Source organism: Muscardinus avellanarius, assembly GCF_963383645.1.
Source record: "Muscardinus avellanarius genome assembly, chromosome: 10".
Classification (NCBI taxonomy): Eukaryota; Metazoa; Chordata; class Mammalia; order Rodentia; family Gliridae; genus Muscardinus; species Muscardinus avellanarius.
Window position 1 is genome coordinate 60,261,020 of NC_137796.1, and position 14,710 is coordinate 60,275,729.

Consider the following 14,710-nt stretch of genomic DNA (forward strand, 5'->3'; position numbering starts at 1 on the left):
CATCCCGAGTGAGTGTGTGTGTGCGAGAACAGAGCGAGTGTGCGAGTCCCTCCCGCTCCAGTTCCTCCAAGCCGCGGCCGCCGCCGCCGCCACCCTCGGCCCTCAGCCTCGCTTGGCCACCGGCGCCCAGCTGGGGGGTGTCGGCCTGGGTGGGTCCGCCCGGCCCCCAGGGGTCTCTCGTGCGACTGCCATCTGCCCGGTGAGGATGCGTGTCGGGGTGTCAGGGCTGGCTGTGGGGGGGTGTGTCTGTGTGAGGGCTGCGGCCGAGGGAGGAGGGGTCCGTCTGTACCGACCCTGAGCCGCCTGCCTGCATGTCGCGGGCCCCCCCAGTCCTTCCCCTGAGCCTCCCAACCTGGATGGATGCTGTGTACCTGGGTTCTGTGCCGCCCGCCTGCAGTCCGACCGGGTGTCTGGGTGTCCCCGGCTGCCTGGGTCCTCCTGTCTGTCCGAACAGCCCCTGACGGCAGCCGCAGCCGGCCCTCATCAGACCCCGGTGCGTGTGTCCCTCCTCCAGCTCCGGGGGTGTTGGGGAATCCCAGGGAAGTGAGGTTGTGCGTGTGTGCGCGTGTGTATGTGTGTGTTTCTGCCTGTGTTTGAGAGTGGGGGCGCCGGAGGGGGGGGGGTCTGGAGGTGGTCAGGCGAGGAAGGGGCCAGCAGTCCCCAGGCAAGCGATCTCCCGCCCCTCAGGCAGACACACACACCAGCCACCGGCTTCAGAGGTGACCCAGACGGACAGACAAACAGACACAGACGCTAGAGGGGGGGATTGCTGAGGGCACAAAGGGGGGTGCGAATGAGCTGGGGAGAGGCGGATGGGACACACAGATGGGGGGAGGAGCCGAGACTGAGGCAGCAGAGGGGGGCACCCCGGGTGGGTGGCGGGGATCCCCACGGGGTCGGGGCCGCAGGAGGACACCCCGACAGCCTCCGCAATGTCCGGGGCCCAACTTCCAGTGCAACATGTGTAGCCTCATCCTCGCCTAATCCGGGTGGCTGCAACCTTGGGGGACAGGCAGGGCAGGTCGGGACCAAGGAAAAGGAGCCCAGCACAGGCAAGAGGTCCTCACCGCCGCCGCCGCCGCCGCAGCTGCTGCCGCCGCCGCCGCCACTACCGCCGCCGCCCCGGGCCTGACCCCCCCCCCACTGGTTCCCTGAGCCCTCCGCGGAATCTTCGGGTCTCTGGACTCTGGTTCCGGTCCTGGCCCCCCCGCAATTTCCCCCACAGAACAGGGTCATGAAAAGGTAAGCTGTGGGGCAGGGGACTCAGGGTAGGGTGGGGATGGGGACCCCCAAATCTAGGACAGGGAAAGTTGCCCCAGGGCCTTGTGGAGGGAAGGGGCTTGAATGGCAAGCAGAAGTCTCCCCCACCCCAGCTCCTCCACCCCCTTTCTCCTGAGTCTCTACACCTCAGACCTCCTAAGACCCCCATTTATCTGACACATCGCTCCTCTCCCTGGCTGCATATACCTGACACCCCGAATCTGTGTCCCCCCATCTCACCTCTGCACCCCCTCCCCGCACCAGTCTCCCTCATTGCCGGCCGTGTCCCTCTCCCTCTCCTCTCACTCTCCCTCCCATCTTGGAGCTATGAGTCTGCTATTAATACTACTGCCAAGGACCTTGAGGGCATCCAGGGCCCCGGCCCCCCTTGCCCCACGCTACCACCCCTTCCTCCAGGTTCTGGAGTGCCCTTCCAGCCTCTTGCAAGCACAGGGGTTGGGGTGGGAGACTCGGGGCTGTGTGTGTGCGGCGGGGGGACAGGACGCCGTCTGCAGCACGACTGGGGGGGGGAGCAATTAATCAAAGTGGCCTCTCTTCTGTGATGGATGGGGGAGCAACGGAGACAGGGACACCCCAGGAATCTCTGGCACCCTCCTCCTCCTCAGCTCGGGGACAGACAGTGCAATGTAGAGTGGGGTGACTGGGAAGGCCGGAGCTGGGGGACACCCAAGATGTTGGGACTGATGGGGTTTGGAATGAAAGGAGGTCTCTAAGGGAGGGCAGGGCTGGAAGCCCAAGCTTCTGGGTCTGGGGGAAAGGGAGGCGGGACTTCTGGATCCTGGGAAAGAGCAGAGTAGTAGACCTGAGTCCTGGGGGTGGCGGGGCTTGCAGCCAGGCCCAGGAGTCTCAATGGAGAAGTTAAAGGAGGAGGGCTGGGGCTCAGGCCCCAGACAAAGCAGGGCATGGGGTCCCGCCTCTTTAGCCAGTGTGAATGAAAGTGGGTACCAAGGCTTACGAGGAGGTGGATATTGGGGGCCAGGACTGTCATCCCTGGGGATGTGGGCTCTGGGGATTGGGCCTCCGGAGAACAGGACAGCGGGGGATGCCACCCCTCAGTCCCTGTGGGATGAGAGACTGCCTCCCACACCCCTTATGAGAAAGGACTGGGTCTCCAGCCTCCTGAGAAGGGTGGAGCTGGGGGCTGCCCTCCAAGGCCTCAGATGGGAGCAGGACCCTGGGTCTCCAAAGGCTCCAAAGGCGGAGGGGGCAGAGGTGGGGTGGGTCTGAGAAGCAGAGGAGGGGCTGGGGGATAAGCAGCCACCAGGAAGGGAGGAGAGAGCCAGTGTTAACCCCGCGGGGGCCAGGCCACAGCTGTGGGTTATTTTGGGGTGGATGGGGGGGGGGCTATTCTGAGCGCTGATTGAGCCAGCTGCTTGGGGAAGGGCAATGGAGAGGAGGGGCGAGGAGCCAGGATTTGGGAGGGATGCCTGCTAGGGCCCCCCGCCCCCTCCCTGGGGAGACAGGGGCCCCAGGATCTCTGGGAAGGTAGGGGAGTAGGCAGAGGGGGAGGAGCAGAGGCCTCCAGGCAGGGGAGGGGGTTCGGGCCTTTCCCCCAACCTGGCTGGCTGTAGGGTGGATGAGGCCTATGCTACCATGGCAACCGGACAGGAGACTGATTGACAGCCAAGTCAGAACCCTTCCCCTGAGCAGACCCTCACCCCTCCAGGAAGCCCCAGTGCAGGCCAGGTGCCTGGAGTCCAGAGCCCTGAGCCCTCCTCCCTCACACCCAGGACCCAGGACTCTGGGCTCCCAGCCTACCGGCCCCAGGCAGCCAGTATCAACAGGGAGCAATCGGAGGCAACGCTGAATTTCCTCTCATTTACTGAACTGTTCCAGGCTGGGAGCCAGGGACCCCTCCCTCCCCAACTCTTCACAGCTGTGCCCCCCAAGCCCGAGTCCCAGCCTGGCCGGTGACATCCTCTGAGAACTGAGGGAAAGGGACAGGAGCAGGGGGCACAGTGGGGCTGGGGGTTGTGACGGGGTGAGGGGAAATGTTGTGGGGCTCCACTAATTTCTCGTCTCTTTCTCTCCCCCCCATGCACCTGACCCCCTTTCCCTCTCTCATTCCGTCCCTCACTTTTTCGTCCTTTCATTTTGGCTCCCTCCCGCCACTGGCCTTCCTTTCATGTCTGTGCTGGGCGCCTCCCTGGCGGGGGTCTCGGTCTTGCCTCGCTATTTCTGTCTTCCTGTGTATTCTCTCTGCTCTGCCTGCCTCCCCTCGGCTCGTGTGTGCTGTGGGGTCTGAATCCGGCTTCCTGTCTTTCTCCCCGTCCAACTTTCTCTGGTCTCTGATCTCTCCCATCTTCCTGCTTCTACCTCTGCGTCTCCTTGCCTCTCTCAACATCCTCCTCCTGGGGCCTGCCGTCCTCTCTTCTCCCTGTCTCTGTCACTCCGAGCCTCTCCACCCTGTTTCTCCTGCCACCTCTCTCCCCTTATTGCTGCCTTGCCGCTTTCTCCCGACTGTTCCATCTCTCTTCCATGCTCCTATTTTGGTCCCGTCTCTGTGGGTCTCCCTTCCCCATGGGTCTCATCGGCCTCACCACCCTCTGCCTTCTCTCTTTTCTCTCTCCTTACTTCTGTGTCTTCCCCTGACCCCATTACTCGCCCCCCTGGCCTTGTGTCTGCCCCCTGCCCACACTCTCCGCCATCTCCATCTCTCCCCATTTCACGTCCCCATCTCCCTCTCCACTGCCATTCCCTCTGCCTGTGTCTCTCCCTTGGTCTCCGTCTGTCTGTCCTGTCTGCCCGTCCCTCTCCCCATGGCCCACTCTCTCCACCTCTGCACCTCTCCCTATCCGTGTCTCTCTCCCTATCCGTGTCTCTCCTTCCATCTCTGCCTCTCCGTCGGTGATCTCTTCCCCTCCAACGCTGTCTGTCTGTCCGTCCCTGTGTCCTGCCCACCCCAACCCTTCCCTCCCCGTCCGTCCGGCCGCGCTCAGAGGCCGCCCGGCGGGGCCCGCAGGCGATGCGCGGCGCCGGTGGCCCCGGCGGCCCTCGGGGCCCCGCTAGGATGCTGCTGCTGCTGGCGCTGGCCTGCGCCAGCCCGTTCCCGGAGGAGGCGCCGGGGCCGGGCGGGGGCCTCGGCGGGGCGCGGCCGCTCAACGTGGCGCTCGTGTTCTCGGGCCCGGCGTACGCGGCCGAGGCGGCGCGCCTGGGCCCGGCCGTGGCGGCGGCCGTGCGCAGCCCGGGCCTGGACGTGCGGCCCGTGGCGCTGGTGCTCAACGGCTCGGACCCGCGCAGCCTCGTGCTGCAGCTCTGCGACCTGCTGTCGGGGCTGCGCGTGCACGGCGTCGTCTTCGAGGACGACTCCCGCGCGCCCGCCGTGGCGCCCATCCTCGACTTCCTGTCGGCCCAGACCTCGCTGCCCATCGTGGCCGTGCACGGCGGCGCCGCGCTCGTGCTCACGCCCAAGGTGCGCGGGGCGGGGCCTGCGGGGGCGGGGCCTGCGGGCGGGGCGGGGCTTCCTGGAGGTCAGCCTCTGGGGCCGGCAGGTAGGGGCTGACCTGGGGGGCGTGGTCCACGGGGTGAGCAGGGCCCTCCCGGGGAGTCGCCTACAAGGGTCGCAAAGCGGCCAGTCATCTGAGATCAGGGTTCTGGAAGTCCGGTCGCTGCAGGAAAGGAGCTGCGGAAAAGCAGACTGGAAGGGAAGGTGTGGGGTCTGGAGAAATGGAGGGGGCAAGCTAGCGGAGAGCCAAGACTGGGGACCCGAGGGGAGCGGAGGGGCCTGGGAGGAGCCAAGGTTGGAATCAGCTGGAAAGGAATGGGATTCGGAAGGGGGTAAGGCCTGAGAGAAGGTGGGAGCTAGGAAAGCGGGCCGATGAAGAAAGAAGGTGCCGGAGACGTGATGGGGTCGGGGAGGGGATCTGCCTGCTAAGCAGAGTCTAGGAGTTGGCCGAGGAGAACGGAGCCGCTCAGCGAAGGAGGAGGCTGAGGAGGAGAGGAGCCCTTAGTTGGGAAAAGGTACAACTGGGCCTCTAGGAGTGTTTCAGGGCGAGGCTAGCAGAGAAGGGACAGGACCAGTGAGGGGGAGGCGGAGCTTAAACTCTAAAATAAAAAGGCTGGGTCTGGACTGAAAGGGCCTGGGAAAGGGCTTTGAGAAGGTGCATATGAGCTCTGAGGCGTGGAAAACGGAATCCAGAGAGTGGGCCTGGGAGGAAGAAGGCCGGTGATAGAGGTGGGCCCAGCTAATGAAAGACAAGAGCCAGGAGCCTACAGTGGTGGAGAGAGGAGAGGCTGGACCTGGCCAAGGCCTAAAGAGAGGTCTGCCTCCCAGAGGCACAGGAGGGGCCAGTATAGTGGGCTTTTGGTAGTGAAGACGAGAAATGGGTCAAGCCAGGATCTGCGGACTTCAGGGTAGGCCAAGAGGATAGATCCTGGTGAGGGGCGGGACCTCCTGGGGGTGGAGCCAGTGCAACAGAGAGGTGGGATTCGCTGGAGAATGAAACCACCTGAGTGGGTGGAGCCTAAATTGGCCAATGCCCTGCAGGTAGGGCCTGCAGCTTTGTGATTGGACACTGTTGCATGATGGGACTGGTAGTTCTCCAGTCTAGAGCATTTGGGAAGGACCTCTGTCCAACGTTCTTGTTTTCCTTGGCATGATGCTGTCCAGATATTTGTAGCCAGATTTGTAGACCTGGTTGGAGAACTTCTTTCTTGGCTGCCACAATGGGATGCCCAGAGATGGGGTTTCTCTTAACTCCGTTGCTAAGTGTGATCCAGTCTGTTGCCCTGTCTTCTGGGTACTGTGGTCTATACAGCGTACAGCCTCATTACCTTCAGGGACATGTAATCCCTTCGCTGTCCCTGAAAGACAGAGTGGTCCTCACAGCTCCATCTCGACCCCACTAACTGGAACGTGGTGCCCTCAGCTCACCTCCGCCTGCTGAAGGGTGAGGTCCTTTTAGGATGCTCGCCGCCCGCGGGGAGACCGCCTCTCCTCAGGACAACTGTCTTATTCCTCTACACTCATAAGCACAGGCACGCACCAGGGAGAAAGTCCACTTGCTGTTCCCATCGCATTATAGGAAGGTTTATTGAGAGCTGACTCTGTGCCAGGGCCGTTTTAGGTTCTGGGGAATAAAACTGTGGGAGGGAAGAAGAAGAAAGAAAAAAAAAAAAAACAAATTCCTGCTTATAGAGTTTGCATTCTAATGACGGAAACAGACAAAACAAGCTGCCGATAGTAAAATCTCTCCTGGAGGAATCTGACAGGATGCGGTAGTGACTAAGGCTGGGGCTTCAGTAGATGACAGCGGGGAAAGGACTCCCTGTGGAGGTGACAGCGGCTGGACCTGAGGAATGAGGAGAGGTAGGCCCAGGTGCTGGAGGGCCGCAGCAGAGAGCAAAGCTCTGTATCTGACTGAGGAAGAGCAAGACAGAGTGTGGCTGCAGCCATTGGGGGATGGGAGTGGCCAAAGCTCAGGTCGGAGAGGGAGCAAGGGTCAGTTCAGGCAGGGCCCTGTGGGCTTCAGAGAGGACTTTGGTGTTGATTCTAAAGTAGGTTCAAGAGCCGGGCGTGGTGGCGCACACTTGTAAGCCCAGCATCCGGGAGGCTGAGACCCGAGGATCGCAGCTCATGGACAGCCTCAGCTACTTAGTGTGGCCCTCCACAACTTAGTGAGACTCTGTTTTAATATAAAGAATAAAAAATGGGGCAGGGGGTGCATGTAGCTCAGAGGTCGAATGCCCCTGGGTTCCATCCTTAGTACCGCAAAAGAAAGAAAGAAAGAAAGAAAGAAAGAAAGAAAGAAAGAAAGAAAGAAAGAGAGAAGATTCAAGTGGGCACGCTGGTCTGTAAACGTAGCACTTGGGAGACTGAGACAGGAGGATCACCGGTTCGAGGCCAGCCTCAACAATTTAAGGAGACCCTCAACAACCTCACGAGACCCTGTTTCAAAACCAAAGAAACAAAAAGGGCTGGGTGTAGCTCAGAAATAGAGTTCCCCTAGGTTCAATCTCCAGCACCATAAGTAAATAGGTAAATAAAAAATAATAAAGGAGATTCATTGGAAGACTTTCAAAAGAGAAGGGCTGTGATCCAGCTAATATTTTGAGATGATCACACTGGCTGCTGTTTGTAGAATGGACTGGAAGATTGGAGAATGGAAGCAGAGATGGGTTGAAAGCTAGAGTTGTCCAGGCAAGTGAGAAAGTGACGTCAGTAATAAAGCTGACGGTAGCATCAGTGGTGAGGGGCAGGTATCGGGCGTCATGTTTGGAAACAGAGCTCAGAAGACCTGGAGATGAACATAAGGGAAAGAGGAGGGGGGTGGGGAGAATGATGCCAGTTTGGGGCCTGAGCATTAGGGTGAAAGGGGACGGGAGACAGGAAGCCAGTTTAGGAGAATAGGAGTCAAGAACGCTGTTTTTGAAGATAGGTGTGGTGGTGCACACCAATAATCCCAGGACTCTGGGAGGCTGAGACAGGAGGATGGCAGGTTCCAGGCCAGCCTCAACAACTTAGCCAGATCCTGTTTCAAAATAAAATAGGAGCCGGGCGTGGTGGTGCATGCTTGTAATCCCAGCATTTGGGAGGCTGAGACTGGAAGAACATAGTTCACAGACAGCCTCAGCTACTTAGTGAGGCCCTCTGCAACTTGGTGAGACCCTGTTTCAAAATAAAGAATAAAAAATAGGGCAGGAGATGTAGCTCGGAGGTCAAATGCCTCTGGGTACCATTCCCAGACCCACACACACACAAAAATAAATTAAATTAAATTAAATTAAACAAAATAGGGCTGAGGGTGTAGCTCAGTGGTAGAATGCCCCTGGGTCAATCCCCATTGTGACAAAAAGAAAATTAGAATTCTGATTTTGAGCCTGCACTCCGTGACACACACTGGGAAGGCTGAGACAGGAGGATTGCAAGTTCCACGTTGGTCTCAGCAATTAAGTGAGACCCTGTTTTAAAAAAATTTTTTTTTTGCCGGGCGTGGTGGCGCACGCTTGTAATCCCCGCGCTTGGGAGGCGGAGACAGGAGGATCGCGCTGGTTCGGAGCCAGCCGCGCTGGCTTAAGAGACCCTGTTTCCAAATAAAAAAAAATATAAAAAATAGGTCTGGGAGTGTAGCCCGTGGGAGTGTATCCCAGAGGTAGAAGGGCTTCCAGGAACCCCAGTACCACCAAAAAAAAAAAAAAAAAATTTTTTTAATTAAAAGGGCTGGGGAGAGCCGGGCGTGGTGGCACACACTTGTAATCCCTGCGCTTGGGAGGCGAAGACTGGAGGATTACGCAGGTTCAAAGCCAGCTTAGATGGTTTATGAGACCCTGTTTCCAAATAAAAATATAAAATAGGTCTGGGAGTGTAGCCCGGAGGTAGAAAGGTTTCCAGGAACCCCAGTACCACCAAAAAAAAAAAAAAAAAAAAAAAAAAGGCTGGGGAGAGCTGGGCGTGGTGGTGCAAGCTTATAATCCCAGCATTCAGGAGGCAGAGACCGGATCGCAGTTTGCAGACAGCCTAAGCTACTTAGCGAGGCCCTTTGTAACTAGTGACACCTGTTTCAAAAAATAAAAAGACTAAAAAATAGGACTAGGGGTGTAGCTTGGAGGTAAAATGCCCCTGGGTTCCATCTCCAGTACAATTGGAAAGAAAAAAAAAAAAAAAAAGGAGCTGGGGAACACTAAAGGGCACTCCTACATTTAGAATTCTGGCTGGGAAAGGGGTCTAGCAAAGAAAACAAGAAAGGAAAGGGCAAGGAGGTAGAAGGAAAACCAATGAAAGGCAAGTCCACCGCACTTGGGAGATCCAATACCTTCAGCATCCCAGCTGCTGGCTGGAAGATGCAGTCTCCCTGCTGTCAGGAAAACACTCTCAGTGCATGCTGGGAGTTGTAGTTCCTTCACTGGATGGTAAGTGCGTTAATGGCAGTGATGTTAGCTGCTGCAACAGAAAACCCCTCAAATCTCAGCAGCTCAACCCAAAAGGGGGGTGTTGTTGTTGTTGTTGTTGTTGTTGTTGTTGATGGTGGTGGTGGTAGTGGTGGTGGTGTGTGTGTGTTTGTGTGTGTTGCTGGGTTTTGAACTCAGGGGCATTCTACCTCCGAGTTACATCCCCAGACTTATTTTTTTATTCTTTATTTTGAAATAGGGTCTCACTGAGTTGCAAAGGGCCTCACTTAGTAATAGCTGAGGCAGTCCTTGAACCATGATCCTCCTGTCTCAGCCTCCCAAATGGGATTACAAGCCTGCACCATCACACATGGCTTTGTTTTTTATTTTGAAACAGGGTCTCACTAAGCCTCAGAGGACCTCACTAAGTAGCTGAGGCTGGCTGTGAACGCAATCCTCCTGTCTCAGCTTCCCAAGTACTGGGATTGCAAGTGTATGCCACCATGCCCAGCTATTTCTCATTCATATGAAAGCCCAACAGGTGGTCCTGACTGGAGGTGGCTTTCCTCCCTGTGATGACTCAGACTCGCGGGCTCTCTCCCTCCCATGGCTCTGTGAATTTAACTTTAGAACTTAACCTTAGCACTTTAGCGCTCTCTTCTGGGATCTCCTCATCTGCCCTAAAACAGGCAGGAGAGTAGGGTTCACAGGGGAGAGGGTTTTGTTGTTTTCAGAGGGAACCAGGGGTTGACCCTACGGGTGTTCTAACTCCCAGCTACACCCCGGCCCTGTTTTTATTTTTTATTTTACAACAGGGTCTTGCAAATTTGCTGAGGGTCTCACTAAATTGCTGGGAGTGGCCTCCAATTATGTGATCTTCCTGCCAAAGCTTCCCAAGCACTGAGATTAGATGCTGAAGGTATTGGATCTCCCAAGTGGCACTGTGCCCAGCCAGTTTTTTTTTTTTTTTGTTTTTTGTCTTTGAATCTTTGAAACAGGTCTCGTTAAATTGCCAAGGGTCTAAGTTGCTGAGGCTGACTGACTTCGTACCTGTGATCCTCCTGTTTCGGCCTCCCAAGTCCTGAGATTACAGATGTGCCACCTCCTGCTCAGCTGAAAGGGAGAGTTTCCGGGGTGGGTCCAAGGGTGGGTAAGCCCGATAGTTATGGTATATCTCCCTGGAGGGATCGAGAGGGGTTTGCTGAAGAGCTTATTCGTTCTGCCATATTGAGAGCTGTGTTCTGCCCTGGAGCCTATCTCCTTGTCAATTGCTGGGAGATAAGGCCCCCACCTGGGGGGGCCTGACATCCTCCCCATCCCCTGCAGGAGAAGGGCTCTACCTTCCTGCAGCTGGGCTCCTCCACAGAGCAGCAGCTCCAGGTCATCTTTGAGGTGCTGGAGGAGTACGACTGGACTTCGTTTGTCGCGGTGACCACGCGTGCCCCGGGCCACCGGGCCTTCCTGTCCTACATCGAGGTGCTGACCGACGGCAGCCTGGTGGGCTGGGAGCACCGCGGGGCGCTGACGCTGGACCCCGGGGCGGGCGAGGCCGTGCTGGGTGCCCAGCTCCGCAGTGTCAGCGCGCAGATCCGCCTGCTCTTCTGCGCCCGGGAGGAGGCAGAGCCCGTGTTCCGGGCAGCGGAGGAGGCCGGCCTCACCGGGCCTGGCTATGTCTGGTTCATGGTGGGACCCCAGCTGGCCGGAGGCGGAGGCTCGGGGGCCCCCGGGGAGCCCCTTCTTCTACCGGGCGGCGCCCCCTTGCCTGCGGGGCTGTTTGCAGTGCGCTCAGCTGGCTGGCGGGACGACCTGGCCCGGCGTGTGGCAGCTGGTGTGGCAGTAGTGGCCAGAGGAGCCCAGGCCCTGCTGCGGGACTACGGCTTCCTGCCCGAGCTCGGCCACGACTGTCGCGCCCAGAACCGCACGCACCGCGGCGAGAGCCTGCACCGGTGAGTGGGGCAGGGGTGGAAGAGCTCAGGCAGCTCATGGTGTCTTCCTGGGGCCTCAGATAAATCTCATCCCCTCTCCCGGCCTCGGTTTCCTTTTCTGTAGAATGGGTATAAATGGGTCTAAGAAACTGGAAAGTACCTGATAATATATTACTGTACTTCATGACTCCGAGATGTATAATTTTTAACATTAACCTTGTGTATATGTGTGTGGTAGTGGAGATTGAACCCAGAGGTATTCAACCTTTGAGCTGCACCCCAGCTCAATTTTATTTTTTTATTTTGAAACAGAGTCTTGCTAGGTTGATGAGTATCTCTCTACTTGTTGAGGTTGTCCTTGAACCTACAATCTTCCTGTCCTATCCTCCCAAATACTGGGATTACAAGTGTGCACCACCATGCCTGGTTTATTTTTTATTTTGAAACAGAGTCTTAAGTTGCTGAGACTAACTGCAAACCTCCGATCCTTCTATCTCAGCCTCTCAAGTACTGGGATTATAGATATGGGCCACCTCACCAAGCTAATTTTTCGTGTGTGTGTGTGTGTGTGTGTGTGTGTGTGTGTGTGTGTTGCTGGGGATGGAACCCAGGGGCATTCTACCTCTGAGCAACACACTCAGCCCTATTTTTTATTCTTTATTTTGAAACAGGGTCTCACTGAGTTGCAAAGGGCCTCACTCAGTAGCTGAGGCTGGCTTCGAACCTGCGCAATCCTCCTGTCTCAGCCTCCCAAATGCTGGGATGACAAGCACACGCCACCAGGCCCAGCTTAATTTTTCACATTTTAATATCTTTGAAATCAAGACCTGTCTTATAATTTATGGCTTACTGTGGCTTAATTGGCAGTGCTTTCTTCTGTCTTTGTGGTAGGCAAAAGAAAATAGCGGTGTACCTTCACAACTGATAGTATCTTAGATTAGTTGAAGTGCTCTGGTCAGACTAAGAACTGAGCTTAAAAACAAAAAAACCCAATGACTTGGTGACCCGTAGGAGGTAGAGTCCCTCCCCTGTCACACAACCACCCAGGGACATGCAGTCCAGGTTGTCAGGATGCAGCCAATCTTGGGGATCATCCCGGGGCCCAGGACCCACCCTCCAGGGCACGCTGGCATATCCGCACGGTGGAAGCTGAGTGACCGGCATGGACAAATGGTCTGGCTCCTGGGAAGGAGGATACAGGAAGCAGAAAGCAAATAATTTCCTTTGAAGTAGGGAGGAGACAGGTCTCACATCCTGTTGATGAGAAGGCAGTCATGTGGTAAGCAATGAGCTAGTTTACAGTGTCGTCCATTCTGATTGACTAGATGTGCATTCTGATTGGCTGGTGCTGTACTGATTGATAGGCATCTCAGCATGTGGACCGGGTTCCACACAAGAAAAGTTGAGAAATGTCGACCCTCGCTGGAAGGCTACGTGCCCATCATGTGTGTGTGTGCGCGGGGCGGGGGGTGGGGGTGTTACTGGAGTTTCAACCCAAGGGCATTCTCCCTCCTAGCTACACCCCCAGACTGATTTTATTTTTTTTTAATTTGGAAACCAGTTCCCCCTGAGTTGCCGAGAGCCTCACTAAATTGCTGAGGCTGTGCTTGAACCTGTATCCCTCCTGTCTTGGCCTCCCAAGTACTGGGATTACAGGTACACACCACCACACCCAGTGCTATGTCCCCATTTTACACATTATTATTTCAGGGGAGGAGGACCGAGTTGGGTGGAAAACAGCACCTCCACCACGGGGAGCTTGGGGGAGTCGGGACGCTGAGGTATTAGAGGTCAGAAGTATTAAGAGAGACCATTAATCCTGAAGCGAGCTGAGGTGGGGAGGAAGTGGTGGGTGGGGAAGAAGACCGAATGGAGAATTGGGAGCTGGTGAGTTGGGCATCAGGATCCCAGAACAAGAGGGCAAGACAAGCGTCCCTTGTTCATGAATACTGAGCACCTGCTAGGAACCAGGGCTCACGCTGGGCGCTGGAAACACAGAGGTGAATAAGACCATGGACTTCTTCAAAGAACGCAGGGTCCTGAGGGGTGACAGACAGGGACGGGACAAAGAGGCGCAGCGTGATGCTTGCACTAATGGAGACAGCACTGGCCTGGCGGGAGGGAGCGTGGGGGAGCCTGTCTGAGCCAGGGCATTTTTGGTTGCAAGAAGCAGAGTCTCATTTTAAGTTTCCTCAGGGAAAGGGGGGGGGGTGTTCGTTGAAAAGATAAACATTCACAGAAACACAGACATCAGGAATCGAGGCCAAGCCTGGGGCCAGCTGCCCTTTCATCTCTTTCTGATTCTGTCTTTCTTACTCTCTGCTTCTTTCTTTCTCTGTCACCTCTCCCTGAAGCTGTGCAGTTCTTTTCATTTTATTTTTTTTATTTTTTGGTACTGGGAATTGAATCCAGAAGCATTCTACCTCCAAGCCACATCCCAACTTTTTTTGGGGGGGTTACTGGGGATGGAACCCAGGGGCATTCTACCTCCGAGCTATACCTCCAGTCCTGTTTTTTTATTCTTTATTTTGAAACAGGGTCTTACTGAGTTGCAAAGGGCCTCACTTAGTAGCAGCTGAGGCTGTCATCGAACCGCAGTCCTCCTGTTCAGCCTCCCGAATGCTGGGATTAGAAGTGGGTGCCACCACACACGGCTCAACCCCCAGCCTTTAAAAAAATTTTTTTTGTTGTTTTTTTATTTCGAGAAGGACCTTGCTAAGTTGCTGAGGGTCTAACTAAATTACCGAGGCTGGCCTTGAACCAACAATCCTCTTGTCTCAGACTTCCAAGTACTGAGATTATAGGCATGCACCACCATACCTAACGGGCTATTCAGTTCTTTACCCAGAATATTTACTCCTTCATAATTTCAGCTCTTCCTGGACACCATCTGAGCCTCCACATCTCATGGTAAAATGTCATGATTGAGGAAATCTTAGATTGACCCCAACCAGCCTTCTAATCAAGGCTATGCAAGCCAGGAGTCACCAAGCGTGATGGTGCCCACTCGTAATCTGAGTAATGGGTAGGATAATTCAGGAGAACCACAGGTTCTAGGACAGCCTCAGCAAACAGTGAGACTCTTGTCAACCTAGTGAGACCCCGTTCCAAAATAAAAATAAAAAGTAGGGCCGGGCGTGGCGGCACACGCTTGTAATCCCTGCGCTTGGGAGGCAGAGACAAGGAGGACTGGGAAGGTTTGAAGCCAGCCTTGCTGGCTTAAGATACCCTGTTTCCAAATTAAAAAAATATAAAAAATAGGTGTCTGGGAGTGTAGCCCAGAGGAAGACGGGTTTCCAGGTACCTCAGTACCAATAAATAAATAAATAAATAAATAAATAAATAAATAAATAAATAAATAAATAAAAGTAGGGTTGGGTGTAGTGGCACACGCTTGTAATCCCAACATTTGGGAGGCTGAGACCAGAGTATTGTGGTTTGCGGCCAGCCTCAGCTACTTAGTGAGGCCCTCTGCAACTTAGTGAGACCCTGTTTCAAAATAAAGAATACAAAATAGAGCTGGGCATGGTGGCGCATGCTTGTAATCCCAGCACTTGGGAGGCTGAGACAGGAGGATCGCACAGGTTCGAAGCCAGCCTCTGCCACTTAGTGAGGGTCTCAGCAACTTAGTGAGACCCTGTTTCCAAATATAGTATAAAAGAGGCCTGGGGGTGTAG

The 14,710-nt window shown here is 55.6% G+C and overlaps 1 protein-coding gene across 1 annotated transcript in view; it reads left to right on the forward strand.

Moving 5' to 3' along the window:
• Window positions 1-4,246: 4,246 nt before the first annotated feature.
• The window catches only part of GRIN2D (glutamate ionotropic receptor NMDA type subunit 2D), a gene marked incomplete at both ends in the record, with an annotated part of 39,144 nt that continues 28,680 nt past the window's right edge, over window positions 4,247-14,710 (forward strand). Inside the window, 2 exons of the mRNA XM_080702768.1 lie at window positions 4,247-4,693; window positions 10,435-11,054. Of these exons, the coding sequence (XP_080558894.1) occupies window positions 4,247-4,693; window positions 10,435-11,054 (1,067 nt within the window). The remainder of the gene's footprint in view (window positions 4,694-10,434; window positions 11,055-14,710) is intronic.